The sequence below is a fragment of the Sinocyclocheilus rhinocerous genome, unplaced genomic scaffold, assembly GCF_001515625.1.
Source record: "Sinocyclocheilus rhinocerous isolate Xijiao unplaced genomic scaffold, SAMN03320098_v1.1 scaffold37, whole genome shotgun sequence".
NCBI lineage: Eukaryota > Metazoa > Chordata > Actinopteri > Cypriniformes > Cyprinidae > Sinocyclocheilus > Sinocyclocheilus rhinocerous.
In genome coordinates, this window is record NW_015663585.1 from 179,761 (window position 1) to 192,248 (window position 12,488).

General features: G+C 37.1%; 1 protein-coding gene across 1 annotated transcript in view; it reads left to right on the top strand.

Moving 5' to 3' along the window:
• Window positions 1-12,488, top strand: part of LOC107728994 (band 4.1-like protein 3) — a 31,328-nt gene that overhangs the window by 13,517 nt on the left and 5,323 nt on the right. Inside the window, exons 10-17 of the mRNA XM_016539339.1 lie at window positions 3,476-3,702; window positions 4,003-4,050; window positions 4,391-4,426; window positions 6,807-6,995; window positions 8,214-8,291; window positions 8,457-9,485; window positions 10,664-10,792; window positions 11,862-11,927. Coding sequence (XP_016394825.1) covers window positions 3,476-3,702; window positions 4,003-4,050; window positions 4,391-4,426; window positions 6,807-6,995; window positions 8,214-8,291; window positions 8,457-9,485; window positions 10,664-10,792; window positions 11,862-11,927 — 1,802 coding nt within the window. The remainder of the gene's footprint in view (window positions 1-3,475; window positions 3,703-4,002; window positions 4,051-4,390; window positions 4,427-6,806; window positions 6,996-8,213; window positions 8,292-8,456; window positions 9,486-10,663; window positions 10,793-11,861; window positions 11,928-12,488) is intronic.

Below are 12,488 nucleotides of genomic sequence, written 5' to 3' on the forward strand. Positions count from 1 at the left end.
CTGTCTGTCTGTCTGTTTGTCTGTCTGTCTGTCTTTCTGTCTGTCTGTCTGTCTGTCTGTCTGGCTGTAGATACTTAATATAAGCTGTTTTTTCTTTGAAACTTTAGCAAAACTAATGATATATAGTTGTTGTGATATCAAATGGCTCATGCTTGTCTGTCGTTTGTCTGTTGTTCGTCTGACGTCATCATCTCATTGAGTCTCATTGGAGTTTGAGTGTCTGTCATCTGCTTTACTTCATGTCCTGTTTGCTCTCCTCATCCTCAGTATCAGTCATTAGCAGACGTCTGTTTTCTCTGAACAGCCCGGTTTTATTTCCTCTTCCGTTATCAAAGAGTTTTCAGACAGAAGCGAGGCTCACGGCAGGACTGGGATTTTCGGCTCATTAACATGTAATCTCAGCTCCTGGGGCCTGGAACGCGTTTGTTTCATTTCTGTTGTGTTGCAGCATAAAGCCGGCGGTCTCAGAGCGCATTACTGCGCTGCGCTGCGTGTGAATACTAACACACATGATTCACAGAATGAATGGATGTGTTCAGTGTAGAGAGTGTGCTGCATCTTTAATTATCTCTTCTCATTAAACGTCTGATTAAATTAATCAAACATCATCATAATGGGTTTCTATACTTAAGGTAGAACGATAACGCTCTAGTTTTTTGACAACTAGTAGTTAGAGAATACTCATTATCTGGATAATAACTGGTTCAAGTGTTTGGTACAGTGACTTTATAAAGTATTTGGACACTTCAGTCACACACATAAATGTCTCAATGTCACTGCATCAGATATTAAATATATTTGTTTGTGGTTAATTAGTGGATGATGTTGGTAATTAATGGGATTCTCTCTATCTGTGGTTCCTCTGAACATCCACTAAAAATCACCAAAACACCCGCTGATTCAAACCAGTGTCATTTTAGTATCATTGAGATACTATTATAGTTTTTTTTTAATGTTTTGAATTATTTTGAATTTTTTTGTATTTTCATTTTAAATGTAATTACATTTTTAGGTATTTTGTTGTTTTTGTCATTATTATATTTTTTGTTTTTTAAAATGTGTCTACATAATTTTTTTCAGTTTTAGTTTTAGTTATTTTGTACAGCAAGTTATTATAAAATGACATTTTGCTTTGGCAACAAGCTGAAATAAAATTATTTAAAAAATATATATTAAAAATGTTTATTTCAGTTAATATTTAGTTTATTTAAAACATTTTTTATGGGTTTTGTTTTAGCCTACTATAATAATCCTGATTCCAACACATTGAGACTTCACACATAATGAAGAAACGTAACATTAGTGAAGAGAAACTGTATCCTGTAGATACAGACACTTATGAAAGACATTCAGACGTTTATAAATGTGACTGAGGTGATTAGACACTTTCAGAGGTTAATGTATTTTTCTGCATGTGATCTAGTCTGATGTGTGCGTCAGTGTCTGTGATGCTGTGTTTGCTCAGACGTGTGTGTGTGTGTGTGTGTTTGTGTGAATCTCCTCAGCTCGGCGGACGCCAGTCAACACAGCGACAGTCAATGTAAATGGCACTAGACCAACAGGTAGAGACGTTTCTCTGTATTCCTGACGCTTGTAGATACAGCTTGTTTGACCCTGATCGTCTGAGGTTGTGTGTGCATGCGGCAGGCATGCGCTGGTGCTCTAGCGCGCTTCTGCTTCAGACGCCTTTGATTTTGCACATGCTGTGTCTGCGTCAGTGTTGTTTTACAATCATTGAGATACTAATAGTTTTTATTAATATTTTAAATTAGTTTTTTTATTTTATATTTCATGTTTTCATTTTTATCCTAGTTAAAGTTTTAGTAATTTTGTTGTGTGTTTTTGACATTTTTATTATTATTATTTTATATATGTTGGTGTAGTTTTTATTCATTTTATTTCAGTTTTAGTTTTAGTTATTATCAGTTTTAAATTAATGAAAATGAGAAATGTTGCTTTGGCAACTAGCTGAAATAATGTTTTTATTTTATTAAATTATTTTATTTTTTATTATGTTTTAATATTGGTACTTAATATTTAATAAGATTGTTTCATATCTTTAATTATTATTAGTATAAATGTATATTAATAATTATTTTATTAATAATTTTTAGATGATTTGTAATTGTTTATTATTTTATTGATAATATTTTATTTAGTGATTTTATTTCAGTTAGTAACTTTAATAACCCTGGTCTGTCACTGTCGGATGGCTTTGTTTGTAATTGTCTCTAACAGTCTGGTTAAAATAAGCCAAAGTCTCACTGAAGCATCATTATGTGTGCATCATTGTTCTGTTTTATTGATTGATGCAAAGTTCAATATTACAGGCAAAAAGGAGGAAAACTAGCACTGCATCACTTAACCAGCATCATGTTCAGACTCAGATCTTCTGTAGAAATCACTCAATGTTGTACCGTGGTACAATCATCAGTAATTACAGCTTATTTAGAGCTTTTAGAGCAACAAACCGTGAATCACAGTGAATCCATCACGATCACGCCCTAGACCAGTTACAATGATTTATTTTATAAACTTTGTGAGAAAAATTGACTTTGCAAACTTCCAGAAGTTAAAAGCACCATATCCAAAAACATTCCATTTATATTCCCTGAGCTCTGCTTTGATTAGATTCGATTCAGCTTTATTGTCATTGTGCGGAGTATAAGTACAGAGACAGTGAAATACAGCATTGCAAGGGTTTATTGCACCAGAAATAAACCAGACTCACCAGAGTCATTCAGTTTTTCCTTGATCGTTATCCAGCTTCTCTTTGATGATTATAAATAAACTTGTTCTCATAAACGACCTCTGTAATGACTGACTAACCACTTCACATGTAACTGAATGGACATACTTTGCTGTGTTCACATGTGTGTGTGTGTGTGTGTGTGTGTGTGTGTGTTTGTTGCCATTATGAACTAATGAGCTCATGCTTATGACATCACAACCATGAAGATTCATGATTTCCTATTAGTTTAGTTGATTAAATGTGTTTTTTAAGTGCATTGAATTATTTTGTTTCGGAGAGAACAAAAAAACCTGGATTTATAAACGATATATATAATGCTGTAGTTAAAAATAAAATTAAAATTAAAATCTTAAAATTAAAGGCATTGATGGATCCATGAGGAACATTTAACAGCCATAGAATCTTTCTATTGATCAAAAGGTTCTTTAGATTATTAAAAAGTTCTTTACATTAAGAAAAAATGGTTCTTTTAAGATCTGTTTAAAGAAAGATTTTTTGTTGAACCAAAAATCACTGCAAAAACATACTTTAGGAACCATTATTTTTAACAATGTGTGTAAATAATATTATATTTTAAGTAAACAAAGGCAATAGTAAAGATGCAGAATAAAATAATTCTGCAGTCTTAATTCAGTGATATAATGCAGGCAGTGTTTGTTATAGTGAATGCAGATGCAGCACTGATGTCTGTGTGTGTGTGTGTGTGTGTGTGTGTGTGTGTAGAGATGGGTACGGCCTTGTACGGCACGGCCAAAGGCATTGCCATGAGTGACCTCATCACCACGGTAACGCCGGAGAAGAAAGTCGAGGAGACGCGCGAGGAGGAGCGTGAGGAGACTCGACTGGTGCTGGTGGAGAGTGTGTCAGTGCTGGAGGAAGAGGACGAGATAACGAAAGCCACGGAACCGTCGCTGCCGAGCCCACTGACACCGGCCCGACAGGACACACGGGTAAACAGACCCTAACAAAAAAAATGGTGTAAAAACAATTTTCACCGACAGGAAGGAAAACTCCTTCTAAGATTCCTAACGCTAACTAACCCACCGACACCGGCCCGACAGGACACACGGGTATACAGACCCTAACTAACGCTAACTAACCCACTGACACCGGCCCGACAGGACACACGGGTAAACAAACACTAACTAACGCTAACTGAGCCACCGACACCAGCCCGACAGGACACATGGGTAAACTAACCCTAACTAACAGTTCTGCTTCTCTGTCTGTTCATGCTTTCGTTGGATCAGACTGATCTCACAGACACTGCTATCGATGGAGATTTAACGGCCACCGAGGTTTGTGATCTGATCTCTCTTCAGATTCTTCAGTAAAAAACTGAATAATGACAGACGTGATCAGATCTGTGACGTCAGAAAATCAAGCAGAAAAACAAGAATGCAATGAGCGATTGCAGTAATTAGATTGCTCATTAAGATATGGCAGGGCTGTTGATGTTCTCATTAAACTTTAATCTGATAATGACTAATAATCATAATTGTTCTTCTAGAGATGGAAACATTAAGCCTGTCATGTTAATGAGTTTAGCCTCCTAATGATCCCAAGCGTCTCATTCCTTCATATCAGCGTTTACTCTCATGTGTCATAATTTCGCATGTTTTTGTGTCTGTTGTGCAGTCGGATCAGGAGGACGAATCTGAAGCAAAGACGCAGGTAAGATTCAACAGTCTGTACTTACATATTAAAACACTTTTAGTTTTATACACTTATACTCTGTAAATATGATTTTTCAAAGTTGTAAAGAAAGATTATTAGTTGAAAGAAAACACTATTTTAGCCTTTCTACTTCGGTACTTGCCATTTATTTGTAAGTATTTGTGAAATTTACTAGTTATTTCTGACTGAAAATTGTTTTAAAAATAAATCCACACCAAATTATTTAGTGTACACTGATTAAAAAAAATGGTGTAAAAACAATTTTCACTCAGAAATAACTAGTAAATTTCACAAAGAATCAGCAAGCAACACACTGAATTAAATGTGAATTTTTGAAATGGTATTTTCATGTAAAATGTGCTCCAATAATCTAAAAATACTTTTATTAACATTTTTATTAAAAAATTATTTTAATAATAATATTTTATTAATAATAGTAATATTATAATTTATAGAAATAAATAGTGTATATACAATATTTATAAAAAAAAAATTTACTTATAAAAAATGTATAATTACAAAAACTTCTGATTGTCCAGTGATCTGAAGCTGTCTATAGAGTGAATACAGTCACTGTGTGTGATATACTGTATATTCGCAATATAACTCAATCTCTCATTCCTCGTGTCTTATTTTTAATCTGTATAGTGCTGAATCATATATGTGTGTCTGAGTGTTTGCTGACAGACACTGAGAGCGTGTGAGATGTGTGTGTTGCTGCTGGTGTGAACACAAAGACTCACGAGGATGAATACATGAATGGATCTGTGTTTCCTTCAGCCCAGTTTCATAAGGCGAATTAAAGGAGAGAATGTGTTTGTGAGACACAGTAAGCTGATGTTAGAGGTCGGTAAGGAATGGACGTGTTTTAACTCGATACTGATGCTGCTGTGTTCATGTCTGTGATTTATCCCAGCAGCACTGATGTGTGTTTGCAGTGGCAGTGAAGCTGATTTACTCACTGAAAATGAATTTTATACCTTGTGTGATTAGCTCTCTGTGTTTGCAGTGTGTGTGCAGTTGAACAGAGAGTGTGTGTGTTTTATGCATGTCAGTTAATTGTTTCCATACAATGCTTTAAATGCATTTAATTAGCTTCTTGAGGCAAATTAAAGGAGAGAGTCTGTTTTTCAGAACCTTTTACAGAAGTTTTTTAGAAATTTTTTTTTTTTTACTTCATTTGGAATGGTACGAAAGTTGGTAAAGTTTTTGGCACGTGCAATGTGAACACAAAAAAAAGTAATGGTCATGATTTGAAAAGGTGAAAGGGTCCTGAAAAAATAGATGTACTTGTACTGTTCGCGGTCAAGAATGATCGCATTGGAAACGAATGGGAAGTGTAAGCGTTTGGTACTGCGCCCAAACATAATTTGACTGAAAGCTAATTTTTTTGTGATATCAACCTCAAATTTGGAACACAACTTGTTTAGATTTATGCCTTTGATTTTCTCAGTTTTAAAGTAAAACATGTTTAGAAAAAATACATCATAGAAAATTGTAAAATTGCATTTTAGTGCATTTCTCTTAATAATAAACTTTTGTAACTTTTTTAGAATGTTGTAAAATTTTTCACTTCAGCGATAATCTGCCAAGTGTCTTCTTTAAAAAGAGATCAAACTTAAACTGTCGTCAATTCTGAATGCTTTGAAGCACAGACTTAAGTTGAAAATCTCATTTTCTGGTCTATGCTCCAAAAAAAACTGGTAATAAATGGATCATAACTATTTCAAAAACTAAAATACTAGAAAAAAGTCCGCACACTCTCAAAAATCAAAACGTCACAAGCGAGATGAAAAAAGACAAGGCAACAAGGCAAACAGACTTTTTTCTAGTATTTTTGGGAACCTTTTTTGGTCTGTGCACCTTGGTTGGATTGCACGGTGAGTCTCTGGCTGTTTTTCACCATACCTGTTCCATATTTGTGACCCTGCAGCACAAAAGCAGTGTTAAGTCGCTGGGGTATGACTGGTTTTGTGGTCCAGGGTCACAAATATAATTTACCTACAATAAAATCCCATAAAAGTGCAAAAATATGAACTGAAACATGGTCATTAATTTAATTGAAACAAAAACCACACGAGCAGCACCAGAGCCTGCATTCAGTATTCAGTACTATTCAGTAAGTATTCAGTACTCTTATTTTCCAGCGATATCGTGGACTTGATTGCACAGATACTATTTAAACTGAGCTGAGCTGGATGATGACATCACTGAATTCAATTAACTGCCTTTAACTGAAAATTGAGTGTTTACTATTATCCTTCTGCATTATTACACACTATTTTCTTATTTAATACTGTAAAGCTGCTTTGATACAATCTGTATTGTTATAAGCACTGTATAAACACAGGTGACTTGACTTGTTGTGTTTGTTCAGGAGATCGAGCAAACGCCAGACGAGCTGCTGAAGCATCAGACCAACATCAGCGAGCTGAAGCGCACGTTCCTGGAGGGAGGACCGGAGCGCACGGGGCTGACCGAGTGGGAGAAGCGTCTGTCCTCGTCTCCGCTGCGGTCCCCGCGTCTGGACGAAGCGCCCATGATCGAGCCGCTGGAGCCGGACGAGGTGAGATCCACGTCTCGCATGTGTTGATCAGAATGGAAAACCAGACGCTGCTGTAATTAAAAGAAGCCGTTCTTTGAAAAGGATCTGAATGCAGCCGGTTCAGACGAGAGCAACAGAAAACCTCTTATTGATTTTGTTTTTCCGCTCCAGAAACACTCACGGTTCTGGCGTTTAGCTGCTCTAAGCACTTCAGATCAGAGAAAATCATTATGTGCCGCTTACATAAAACCCGACAGAGGGAAAGACAGGAAAAATCCTGTCCTTAATCAGGATCTGTGTGCTGCGCTTCTGAAGAATTCTCTCAACATCCTTCTGTATTGAAGACTTGTTTTCAGAGAAAGAAATTTTTAAAATTACATTTTGTGAGATTTATGTTATATATATTATAAACCTCACATTTATTTATTTATTTAAAATGTATTTTATATTTATTTACTTATAGATTTATTTTTTGAGTATTATGTTTAATTTTCAGTTTATGATTCAATTATTTAGAAATTCTTTTATATATTATATTTTCCATATATTATTTTTATGTAATTGTGTTGATCTAATTACGTTTTGTCTAATTGCGTTTTTATTATAAATCTCTCAAAAAATATTTCTTCATTTATGGCATTTTTGTAGTACTTCTATGATGATCAAAACTCCTTGCTATGACTTTTTATAATCCATTTTTATTAAAGAAATTGTGTGTGTGTGTGTGTGTGTGTGTGTGAGTGTGTGTGTGTGTGTGTGTGTGTGTGTGTAGGAAATTAAAGAATAAAATACATTTTGTGAGATTTATATAAAATATATTATGAACCTCACATTTATTTATTTAATTTATACATTTCTTGCAGCCATTTTTGATTAAAACTACTGGCCATGATTTTTTTAATTAATTATTATTGAAATAATTAGACATGTGATGTGGTCTGGATCTTCAACAAAAGCACAAAATCTTGTTTTTCCTTTGAATTAAGTTTTTTTTTTTACCCCATTGGCAGATATTTTTTGTGTGGTTTTAAGTAAAAACTAACAAAAGTTTGATAACTTTCTCAGAAAACAAAATGAATATCTTAAGTCATTTTGCTTCTCAAGTAAATGTATCTTGTTTCAAGAACGTTTAGATATTTTTAATGGAAAATGAGACAAAAATACTAAATAGAAAAAGTGCAGTGCATTCAGCTCCATCATTTTGACTCTTTTTTTTTTTTTAAATGTCTGTTGCTTTAGCTCAAACAGGAAGCAGCGGTGGAGATACAGGAAGTGGCCGCAGCAGCTCTGGAGCCGCAGGAAGAGAAGGTTGATGTGGTAGGTGATCCATTCCTCCTCATCAGATGCTCATGATCATGATGATGTGTGTCATTGAGCTCAGCAGCGTCAGTCTGTCTGTCCGTCTCAGTCTTCATGGATCAGGCGTGACTAACGGTGCTTTCCCTCCAGTCTGCTAACATGATCTTTGTGTGTTACATGTAGGAGTCTGACGGGTGGGTCATTATAAACAAGGTTCCTCCGTTTGAACCAGATAAACGTCCTCCAGTCAAAGCAGAAACGTTTTCTCGTAAGATACCAGAGAAGGTTTCCACCGTAGTACAAGAACAACGTCCTCCAGTTGAGCCAGAAAAACCCTTCTCCGCCAAATATGAAGAGCTTCCTCCAGAGAAAACTCCTTCTAAGCTTCCAGAAAAGGTTTCTACCATAGTACAGGAGACATTTCCTCCAGAAAAACCTTATTTGTTTGTATCTGAAGAGGATTCTCCAAGGAAAACTCTTTCTAAGATTCCAGAAAAGGTTCCTCCAGAAAAACCCTTGTCCATTGTATCTGAAGGGGATTCTCCAAGAAAAACTCCTTCTAAGATTCCAGAAAAGGCTCCTCCAGAAAAACCCTTGTCCATTGTATCTGAAGGGGATTCTCCAAGGAAAACTCCTTCTAAGATTCCAGAAAAGGTTCCTCCAGAAAAACCCTTGTCCATTGTATCTGAAGAGGTTTATCCAAGAAAAACTCCTTCTAAGATACCAGTAAAGGTTTCTACCATAGTACAAGAAACTTTTCCTCCAGAAAAACCTTCTTTGATTGTATCTGAAGAGTTTTCTCCTAAGAAGACTCCTCTGAAGATACCAGAAAAGTTTCCTCCAGTGGAACCAAAGAAACCATCATCCGTCGTATCTGAAGAGGTTTCTCCAAAGAAAATTCCTCCGAAGGTGCCAGAAAAGGTTTCTACGGTGGTCCAAGGAAAGGTTGAACCCATAAAGGTTCCTTCTGTTGGTTCTTCAGAGCATGTTCCTCCTAAAGTACCACCAAAAGTCCCCCCGAAGGTTCCAGAGAAGAAACGCATCGCCAGCTACAGATTCACATCCGCCTCGAGCACGACGTCGTCCGGTGAACCTCCAGAAGATAAACTCACCGGATCTCTAGAGGGTTTCTCCGTTGTGTCTGAGCAGATCAGTAAGATGCGTCTCCGCTCTCCTGTGGATCTCAGCAGAACGTCTCCGACAGCTCGAGTGGTAGGATTTCCCGACGTCTCGCTTCTCCTCGGCCTGGCTTTGAGATCTCAGACGAACTCTGAAGCCAGAGCTCCACACGCGCTCCTGATTTGAGTTCGGTTGTTTTGGTCTGATACAAATCCCTCTGGCTGGAATTTGCTGTCACTGTTTGTTGTTTTGAGCCTCTTCTCACCGACCCTGAGAGCAGGAGCCTGTTTTCTTCATTGTTTTGGAGAATGCCGCTGCTTTGCTTTAGTCATGACTGAGGAACGGCAGCGTCTTTGTCTTGCGCTCTGGCTGCTGCTGGATATGAGGGTTTATTCATAAGAGAGTCTCTTTTATCTTCAGAGATCATGAGTCAAATGGCTGCAGAAGGTCTTTGTTGTAAACGAGATAAATTCAAGCTTTTAAAACTTTTTTAAACTTTCTGGTCTAGCTTTATCAAGCCAACTTCAAAGTTTGTCACAACAAATCTGCTGGTGAAGCACTAAACAAGAGGTAAAGTTGTGTTCCTGCAGCACTTCTGCAAATTAACAACATTTTGTAGGCATCATTCCATCAGCTTGGTGTTAGCGCCACCTGCTGGACAAACGTTATACATAAGATTATTGGTCGTCATATAAATTCAAGCTTTTAAAACTTTTTTAAACTTTCTGGTCTAGCTTTATCAAGCCAACTTCAAAGTTTGTCATAACAAATCTGCTGGTGAAGCACTAAACAAGAGGTAAAGTTGTGTTCCTGCAGCACTTCTGCAAATTAACAACATTTTGTAGGCATCATTCCATCAGCTTGGTGTTAGCGCCACCTGCTGGACAAACGTTATACATAAGATTATTGGTCGTCATAATCTTTGAGCTGCTTGAATCCTTCTCTGACCAAACCGATCCGCTCTCTCACTCTCACTGTTTGCATGTCACTGGTGTGTTTGGCTCAGAAATGATTCATGCAGCTGTATTTCCAGCCTTTACGGGAGACAACTCTGATTTTAAGTTGAAAAATGCATTTAAAAAAACTAAAAATTGCATTAATTTTATTTCTCTTGTAAATTATAAAGTAAATTCTTTGCACAATGCATATACAGTGCAGCAGGTGTTCTCTTATGAATAAGTCCTAAATGAGCCCCTTCACTCCCTGAATTACCCAGAATGCTCTTGTGTGTGTGTATGCGTGTTTAACGCTGTGTGTCTCTCTTTGTTCAGCCTAAGCCCAGTTTTGATGAGATGTCTCCTGAGCTCACGGCACTCTTGCAGTCCACTCGCAGCTGGACTCCGTCTGCGTCTGCGTCTGTGTCTCCCGCTCCGATCACACAGACGATCGCGTTACACAAGGTGCAGCTCTGAAGAAACTCTAGAAATGAGTCTGTCCTCGATCAGACTTGTGTCTGTCAGACATCATGTCATTTCATTTTTACTAAACGGGAGCAGTGTTGATATTATGCTTAGTATTTTTGTCTTGTTTTGTATCTTCCAGTACAAAATATCTAAATATTCTTAAGTCAAGATACATTTAGTGGAGAAGCAAAATTACTTTTTTACTTGTGGAAGATTTGGTAACATCAAGTGAGTTTATGCTTAAAACAACGAAAAAAATCTGTCAGAAAAATCAACTTCATTCAAATGGAAAAGAAGATTATTTTTCTTATTCCATGGGCAGATATTTTTTATAATTGTAACCATAAACTTGCTTAATTTTGATCATTTCTATCAGAAAACAAGAATGAATATATTACGTCATTTTGCTTTTTAAGTAGATGTATGTTGATTTAGAAAAGTTTAGGTATTTATAATGGAAAAGACAAACACAAAGTTCGGCCGTTCAGTCAAATGAGCCAATCACATTTTTGTTGAAGAGTTTAATTTAAAGCTAAAGAAGCTAAATTAATGCTGTGATTATTGGTGGTTTGACATGTTTTTGTAGTGTGATCTCAGTGAATAGTTCTTGAGATGTTACTTGTTTCCAGCACAGATATCTAAAAAATCTTAAATCAAGAAGGATTTTCTAGACAAGTAAAAAGTATTGTCTTGTTTACTGAAAAAAACAAGTCAAAATTAAGTGTTTTTTGCTTGAAAAAAGCAAAATAATCTGCCAATGAGGTAAGCAAAATAATCTTGTTTTCTGTTTGAAATAATATTATTTTGCTTGTTCTAAGGAAAAACTCACTTAATTTTGACTTGTTTTTTCTGAAAACGACAATAATTTTCACTTATCTAAAAAATCCTTCTTGATTTAAGAATTTTTAGGTATCTTGGCTGGAAACAAGACAAAAATCTAAGAAAAGCATTTTTTTTGCATTGTACTTTACTAGTTAGAAGATATAAAAGCTGCTAATTCAGTTTTTGTTGTTGATTCTGTTTGGTTTTCTGCCTGTTGATCATATGTTCTTTATTTCTCTGGCAGCCATCAGAGAGTCATCCGGCTGAAGAAGAGGATCAGCAGCCGCCGGCAGAGGAACTTCAGCCTCAGGTACCTGAGCCTCCAGAGGGCCCCTGGGAGCCTGCGGTGTATTATCAAGCGTGTGTTGCGTGTGTGGAGCCGCTGAGCTCAGTGCGAGCCCTCGACGAGTTTGAGTCTGACAGTGACTCCAGTGACTCCAGCAGTGTAAACTCGGCTAACTTCTCCGGGCCCCTCACGCACGTGGGCCCCGCGAGGGCCGGTCCCCACAGCGACAGCGAGTCTGGAGGAGAGAGCTTCTCTCTGTCCACTGATGATGATGATGATGATGAGCAGTCACCCAACAGGTGCCCCTCCGAGCAGAGGGGTGTGGCTGAAGGTCACAGTGGGGAGGTAGAACTGACCGCAGGTTTAGAGGTGACCTCATGACCTCATGACCCCAAACCTGAACCCCCAGAACATCCACCCTCTCCTCACTAGCGCCGGCGTATAGTGTGTGTTTGTGACCATTCTCAGACCAACAACGAGCTTCTTATGAGAACATTCAGTTTTCACAACGTGTGTATGTGTGTGTGTATGTGTGTGTTTGTGTGTATGTGAGTGTGTGTGTGTGTGTGTGTGTGTGTGTCTGTG